We start from the raw sequence: 8657 nt of genomic DNA, 5'->3' as shown, positions 1-8657 counted from the left end.
AGCAGTGTAAAACAGGGGGGCGGGGGGTTAATGTAAATAGTCCGGGTGGCCGTTCAGCAGTCTTATGGCTTGGGGGTAGAAGCTGTTAAGGTGCCTTTTAGTCCTAGACTTGGCACTCCGGTACTGCTTTCCGTGCGATAGCAGAGAGAACAGTCTATGATTTGGGTGACTGGAGTCTTTGACAATTTTTTGGGCCTTCCTCTGACACCGCCGAGTAAACAGGTCTTGGATGTCAGGAAGCTTGGCCCCAGTGATGTACTGGGCTGTAAACACTACCCTCTGTATCGCCTTACGGTCAGATGCCGAGCAGTTGCCATACCAGGTGGTGATGCAACCAGTCAGGATGCTCTCGATGGTGCAGCTGTAGAACTTTTTGAAGATCTGTGGAAAAGGTGTTGTCATGCCCTCTTCACGACTGTATTGGTGTGTTTGGACCATGATAGTTCGTTGGTGATGTGGACACCAAGGAACTTTAAACTCTCGTCCCGTTCCACTTCAGCCCCGTTGATGATAATGGGGGCCGGTTCGGCCCTCCTTTTCCTTTAGTCCACGAACAGCTGCTTTGTCTTGCTCACATTGAGGGAGAGGTTGTTGTCCTGGCAACACACTGCCAGGTCTCTGACCTCCTCCCTATAGGCTGTCTCATCGTTGAGGGAGAGGTTGTTGTCCTGGCACCACACTGCCAGGTCTCTGACCTCCTCCCTATAGGCTGTCTCATCGTTGTCGGTGATCAGGCCTACCAGTGTTGTGTCGTCAGCAAACTTAATGATGGTGTTGGAGTCGTCGTGGCAGTACTTTACTGGATGTTTTGTTGTGGACTGATTGTTGTGGACTGATTGTGGAACGTGTGATAGCTGTATGGTGGTGATCAGACTGTAGAACAGTTTTAGAAAGATTTTGATCATGTTGTTTGTGGTTTCCAGGTTGGGATCGCTCTGAGGAAGGAGCAGGACTTGGCGAAGCCTCTCGCCTCGTGCCTCTTACAGCGCCATCTCTCCCTTGCTGCTGCTGCTGCCATGGCAACCCTGTCCCCGTTTCATTTGCGCCCTGCCCCTACACCTGGCCCTGCCCTCTTTCAGATTCAGGCCCTCCCCCAGACCTTGTTACATCCCGCCCCAGGACCTTTCCGTACGGCACATACATCAGTTCTGTTCTCACCGTACTGACCCAGACCTGCACCAGACTTGGCCCATACCTGACCCAGACCCGTATCAGATGGACCAAAACCCAACAGAACCTGTGGGACCAGTGCAGACAAATTATGGTCTGAAAAGTGTGCATGTGTGTGTTTGTGTACGTGTGCGTGCGTTTGTCATGTGCGTGTGTTTGTCAAGAAATATGGGTATTGTTTTTCAATAAAGAATATGTTTCTGGCTGTGATGTTGTGGAGGTCTATTGTTTAAGAAAAATCCCATCCCTCCTTGTTTACGGAATCCCATCCGTCCTTGTTTACGGAATCCCATCCGTCCTTGTTTACGAACACTGGAATGTAAGATGATAGAAATCTTCATTATTTAGTTGAATGATTTTTGATTTGAACATCATTATAGCCTACACGTTCTCATTCTGAACTTCTAACCCGAGTGGGACGGGTGTGGCTTTGTGACAATGATCAGAAGAGCAGCTGCTAACGGATTGGACAGCTCCAACGCAGTTCCACCTCCGACATCACAAAAACATCAGCTATGCGGGTGTCGGCTATCGCCAGTTAATTAACACTTCATCTGATTGAATCTAGGCCAAAGTCAGCCTCAAATAGAGCCAGAGGCAGACAACCAGAGACACAGACAGAAGCACATCCCTCAACCCGCACCTCAGTGAGTAGAGAAGCCATCTGAACCCTTCTGTTACTGAAGCTAGTTTACAGTCTGACGCTAATCCCTTTTTGGATCCCATTCAAGAATTTCTCAAAAACTGAAATAAATGAAGAGATGCAGATCCTTCATTTGGCTTCAAACGATGGGCCTTCATCAATGATTTATTACTTAGAGTACAGATAATCCCCCTGGCGTAACTCATTCAGATAAATCACAACAGGAATGTGCTCCTTGACCGTGACTTTATTGTCTGGGAGATGTTGCTGTGCACAGGAGGACTCCATGCCCCATACATATCTGTAGAGATACATTTTATCAGACATATGTTGTTAAATCTAATGTTTTGGTGGGAGATAGTCTTTAAGAAGGGGTCAACCCCTATCAAATACTACTATTTGATGATGACATCCTTAAATGGGGGTGGTGGTGGTGGGGGGGGGGCTGGAAGTTGTGTGCATTGTGACTAATACATGCCTAGGGTTGCAAAGCTACCAGTAATTTACAAAAGTTACCAGAATCTTCTGTAATTTTGGTAATTAACAGAAAATCTATCGCAATCTATCATAACTTTGATCATTTATACTTTAATAACTTAAAAAATTGAGATGCAGTATTGATATCTGTGTCCATATTTTCTAGTAGATAGACCATATGATTGAAGAGAAAATAGCCTAATTAATGAAAAAAGACAATGCCATTATTTCAATGAACTCTGCAACTCTTCCAACTATTGACTTTCACAACTGCCACCAGTTTCCAGGCCAAAAAGGACAATACATATTGACATAGTTACATTTAAACCTATGTAAAAAAAAATTCAAAGGATATTTATTGCTGAAACGCTCATATTAAACACCAGTGGTATTCACTAAGTTAATGGTTTATATTTAGGATAATGTTTTGCAGCTTTGTCATTCTATTAATCTATTTGATAATAATTGTATTTCATTATTTCTTATATTGTACATGTGATAAGGCCACACAGAGGGCCAGTGATAATTACAGACACCTGTGATAATCTGGAGGGACACTACATAAAATCCTTGAAAGTTACCAAAATTCAGGTAGTTTACTGGTAAACTTAGAAGGTTTATAGTAATATACACTCCCTTTTCAACCCTATACATATCTAAGGAACTGTTTCAGAGGAAGAAATGTTTATATTCAGCGGTCGATTTTATTAGTGTGAGAGTCCCAATTGACCTTCAGTGGCTAAATACATCAGCATGCAGCAGAGGGGCACCTATTTGGGGATTCTCTAGTGGTACATGTAAAGTCCCACACACTCCTATAGTAGGCCATGAGATCTTCTCCTGCTACTCTTTCTCATGTGCTTGAAGCAGTTGCTCCAGAACTAATAACTCAATCGGTGAGGCTAGAAAATGACCCCTCGTGGGATCACTGACTCTCCACAAATTCAAACCTTACACAACCACACACTCAGTAACGTAATATTACTTTCAGTTACTTTTGGATGACTTTCTGCTTAAGAGGCATTAGAAACCAAAAAGGATCAATCAAACAAATGTCGTCATAGAGATGGTAACGTAACTGATTATAGTTACAGTGTTCATTTGATCAGATTACAAGTAACGGATTAAATGTAATCAGTTAATCCCCAACCCTGCACACACACACACACACACACACACACACACACACACACACACACACACACACACACACACACACACACACACACACACACACACACACACACACACACACACACACACACACACACACACACACACACACACACACACACACACACACACACACACACACACACACACACACACACACCACCCACACACACCACACATCACACCACACACCACACCACACACACACCACACCACACACAGTCAACACTGCTGTTCTATTTCTATACTATTTTCTCTATACTATGAGACACAATCCACTTTAAATTGTAAATACTTGACATAGCACATTCATTATTGATACTGTATATCCTATTGTGTACATACCCATTTTATTACTATGCATACTACCTTCTTACTTACTTGTTATTTTCAATAGACTTTTGATTATTATTGATATTTGTTCTGCCTTGTTGAGGGAGCTTGCAAGTAAGCAATTCACGGCACCGTTTATACCTGATGTAAACTGTGTACATGACGAATAAACTTTTATTTGATTTGCCATATTGCTCTCATTAATTCTCTGGAGTCGTAATTGTGAACATCTGTGTGTGGGTTAGTCAGGGTAATATTTAATATTCCATCAGACCCCCTTCAAGCCCTCTGGCCAAGCCGAGCTGGTCTGCTCCTTACCTCATTCTGCCTGTTTGTCTGTCTCTCTCTCTCTCTGTCTCTCTGAGTCTGTCTCTCTCTCTACCTCTCTCTCTCTCTCTTCCTCTGTCTCTCTGTGTCTGTCTCTCTCTCTACCTCTCTCTCTCCCTCTCTGTCTCTCTGTGTCTGTCTCTCTCTCTATCTCTCTCTCTCGGTCTCTTTGTGTCCCTCTCTCTCTACCTCTCTGTCTCTCTGTGTCTCTCTCTCTCTCTACCTCTCTCTCTCCCCCTCTCTGCCTCTCTGTGTCTGTCTCTCTCTATACCTCTCTCTCTCTGTCTCTCTGTGTCTGTCTCTCTCTATACCTCTCTCTCTCTGTCTCTCTGTGTCTGTCTCTCTATCTACCTCTCTCTCTCCCTCTCTGTGTCTGTCTCTCTCTCTACCTCTCTCTATCCCTCTCTGTCTCTCTGTGTCTGTCTCTCTCTACCTCTCTCTCTCCCTCTCTGTCTCTCTGTGTCTGTCTCTCTCTTTCTCTCTCTGTGTCTGTCTCTCTCTCTCCCTCACTCTCTTTCTCTCTCTCTGTCTTTCTGTCTCTGTGTCTCTCGCTGTCTGTCTCTCTGTCTCACCTACACACACATGCACGCACGCACGCACGCGAACACACACACACACACACACACACAGTGAAGTACCTGACTTGGCACCCTGGGATGTGTCTCCAGCCACCCCACCTATCTTCCTGCCTGGAGAGAGTACAGAGGTCATATAAGTAGTTTATTAGGACCCCCACCTAACCTCACCTAGTCCCATTCACTCCTCCAGACACCTGCTGTTTCCCCCACCTAACCTCACCTAGTCCCATTCACTTCTCCAGACACATGCTGTTTCCCCCACCTAACCTCACCTAGTCCCATTCACTCCTCCAGACACCTGCTGTTTCCCCCACCTAACCTCACCTAGTCCCATTCACTCCTCCAGACACCTGCTGTTTCCCCCACCTAACCTCACCTAGTCCCATTCACTCCTCCAGACACCTGCTGTTTCCCCCACCTAACCTCACCTAGTCCCATTCACTCCTCCAGACACATGCTGTTTCCCCCACCTAACCTCACCTAGTCCCAATCACTCCTCCAGACACCTGCTGTTTCCCCCACCTAACCTCACCTAGTCCCATTCACTCCTCCAGACACCTGCTGTTTCCACCACCTAACCTCACCTAGTCCCATTCACTTCTCCAGACACATGCTGTTTCCCCCACCTAACCTCACCTAGTCCCATTCACTCCTCCAGACACCTGCTGTTTCCCCCACCTAACCTCACCTAGTCCCATTCACTCCTCCAGACACCTGCTGTTTCCCCCACCTAACCTCACCTAGTCCCATTCACTCCTCCAGACACCTGCTGTTTCCACCACCTAACCTCACCTAGTCCCATTCACTTCTCCAGACACATGCTGTTTCCCCCACCTAACCTCACCTAGTCCCAGTCACTCCTCCAGACACCTGCTGTTTCCCCCACCTAACCTCACCTAGTCCCATTCACTCCTCCAGACACCTGCTGTTTCCCCCACCTAACCTCACCTAGTCCCATTCACTCCTCCAGACACCTGCTGTTTCCCCCACCTAACCTCACCTAGTCCCATTCACTCCTCCAGACACCTGCTGTTTCCACCACCTAACCTCACCTAGTCCCATTCACTCCTCCAGACACCTGCTGTTTCCCCCACCTAACCTCACCTAGTCCCATTCACTTCTCCAGACACATGCTGTTTCCCCCACCTAACCTCACCTAGTCCCATTCACTCCTCCAGACACCTGCTGTTTCCCCCACCTAACCTCACCTAGTCCCATTCACTCCTCCAGACACCTGCTGTTTCCCCCACCTAACCTCACCTAGTCCCATTCACTCCTCCAGACACATGCTGTTTCCCCCACCTAACCTCACCTAGTCCCATTCACTCCTCCAGACACCTGCTGTTTCCCCCACCTAACCTCACCTAGTCCCATTCACTCCTCCAGACACCTGCTGTTTCCCCCACCTAACCTCACCTAGTCCCATTCACTCCTCCAGACACCTGCTGTTTCCCCCACCTAACCTCACCTAGTCCCATTCACTCCTCCAGACACATGCTGTTTCCCCCACCTAACCTCACCTAGTCCCATTCACTCCTCCAGACACCTGCTGTTTCCCCCACCTAACCTCACCTAGTCCCATTCACTCCTCCAGACACATGCTGTTTCCCCCACCTAACCTCACCTAGTCCCATTCACTCCTCCAGACACCTGCTGTTTCCCCCACCTAACCTCACCTAGTCCCAGTCACTCCTCCAGACACCTGCTGTTTCCCCCACCTAACCTCACCTAGTCCCATTCACTCCTCCAGACACCTGCTGTTTCCCCCACCTAACCTCACCTAGTCCCATTCACTCCTCCAGACACCTGCTGTTTCCCCCACCTAACCTCACCTAGTCCCATTCACTCCTCCAGACACCTGCTGTTTCCCCCACCTAACCTCACCTAGTCCCATTCACTCCTCCAGACACCTGCTGTTTCCCCCACCTAACCTCACCTAGTCCCAGTCACTCCTCCAGACACCTGCTGTTTCCCCCACCTAACCTCACCTAGTCCCATTCACTTCTCCAGACACCTGCTGTTTCCACCACCTAACCTCACCTAGTCCCATTCACTCCTCCAGACACATGCCTGAAAACTGTCAGTTTGAGCAGCTAACTTCTGATAATCATCTGTCAAAACTACGTACAGTTGAAGTCGGAAGTTTACATACAATTAGGTTGGAGTCATTAAAACTCGTTTTAACCACTAAACAAATTTATTTTTAACAAACTATAGTTTTGTTAAATCGGTTAGGAAATCTAATTCGTGCATGACACAAGTCATTTTTCCAACAATTGTTTACAGACAGATTATTTCACTTATAATTAACTGTTTCACAATTCCAGTGGGTCAGAAGTTTACATACACTAAGTTGACTGTGGCTTTAAACAGCTTGGAAAATTCCAGAAAATGATGTCATGGCTGAAGAAGCTTCTGATAGGCTAATTGACCTCATTTGAGTCAATTGGCGGTGTACCTGTGGATGTATTTGAAGGCCTACCTTCAAACTCACTGCCTCTTTGCTTGACATCATGGGAAAATCCAACGAAATCAGCAATGACCTCAGAAAAAAATTGTAGACCTCCACAAGTCTGGTTCATCTTTGGGAGCAATTTCCAAATGCCTGAAGGTGCCACGTTCATCTGTAAAAACAATAGCACGCAAGTATAAACACCATGGGACCACACAGCCATCATACCGCTCAGGAAGGAGACACGTTCTGTCTCCTCGAGATGAACGTACTTTGGTGCGAAAAGTGCAAATCAATCCCAGAACAACAGTAAAGTACCTTGTGAATATGCTGGAGGAAACAGGTACAAAAGTATCTATATCCACAGTAAAACGAGTCCTATATCTATCACGGCCGTTAACAGAAGAGGACCAAGGTGCAGCGTGGTGAGCGTACATTTTCTTTTATTTAATGAAAATGACGCCGAACAAAACAAAAAACATTACAAAAACAAACCGTGAAGCTAAAGGCTATGTGCCCTAAACAAAGTCAACTTCCCACCAAGTCAGGTGGAAAAAGGGCTACCTAAGTATGGTTCTCAATCAGAGACAACGATAGACAGCTGCCTCTGATTGAGAACCACACCCTGCCAAACACAAAGAAATAGAAAACATAGAAAACTATGAAACTAGAATGCCCACCCTAGTCACACCCTGGCCTAACCAAAATAGAGAATAAAAACCTCTCTATGGCCAGGGCGTGACAGTACCCCCCCAAAGGTGCGGACTCCGGCCGCTAAACCTGACTCTAAAGGGGAGGGTCCGGGTGGGCTTCCTTTACGGCGACGGCTCTGGTGCGGGACGTAGACCCCCCTCCGCCTCTGGCTCCCCCCACTTTGGTGGCGGTGGCGGGGGGGGTATTAGTTCTAGGCGCAGGCACAGGACTCACCAGGCTGGAGAGACATACAGGAGGCCCTGTACTAGGCAGAGGCATCGGATACACTGGGCCGTGGAGGCACACTGGAGGTCTCGAGCTAGGAGCCTGCAAAACCCGTCCTGGCTGGATGGTTACTTTCGCCCTGCAGATGCGGGGCGCAGGCACAGGATGCACTGGGCTGTGCAGACGCACCGGAAACACAGTGCGCAGAGCCGGCGCAGGATATCCCGGGCCGTAGAGACGTACTGGCGGCCAGATGCGCTGAGCCGGCATCCTCCGACCTGGCTGGATGCCCACTCTAGCCCGGCTGATTCGGGGAGCTGGAAGGTAGCGCACCGGGCTGTGCACACGCACTGGAGACACCGTGCGCTCCACCGCATAACACGGTGCCTGACCAGTACGACGCTCGCCACGGTAAGCACGGGGAGTTGGCTCCGGTCTCCAACCTGACTCAGCCACACTCCCCGTGTGCCCCCACCCCAAAAAAATTATTTGGGGGCTGCCTCTCGGGCTTCCTTGCTAGCCGAGTCCCTTCGTAACGCTGCCGCTCTGCTCTTGCTGCCTCCAGTTGACAAAACCCCTAGACAAT

At 47.9% G+C, this 8657-nt stretch overlaps 1 protein-coding gene across 3 annotated transcripts in view; it reads left to right on the top strand.

Annotated features, from left to right (window-relative positions):
- LOC139555143 (zinc finger protein 385D-like) overlaps window positions 1-1375 on the top strand; it is a 30462-nt gene extending 29087 nt beyond the window's left edge. For all 3 annotated transcript variants that reach the window (XM_071368685.1, XM_071368686.1, XM_071368687.1), the window contains one exon: window positions 924-1375. In XM_071368685.1, coding sequence (XP_071224786.1) covers window positions 924-1166 — 243 coding nt within the window. In that variant the 3' untranslated portion in view covers window positions 1167-1375. The remainder of the gene's footprint in view (window positions 1-923) is intronic.
- Window positions 1376-8657: the final 7282 nt, after the last annotated feature.

The sequence above is a fragment of the Salvelinus alpinus genome, chromosome 26, assembly GCF_045679555.1.
Source record: "Salvelinus alpinus chromosome 26, SLU_Salpinus.1, whole genome shotgun sequence".
Taxonomy (NCBI): Eukaryota; Metazoa; Chordata; class Actinopteri; order Salmoniformes; family Salmonidae; genus Salvelinus; species Salvelinus alpinus.
This window is presented reverse-complemented; position numbering and strand designations above follow the sequence as displayed.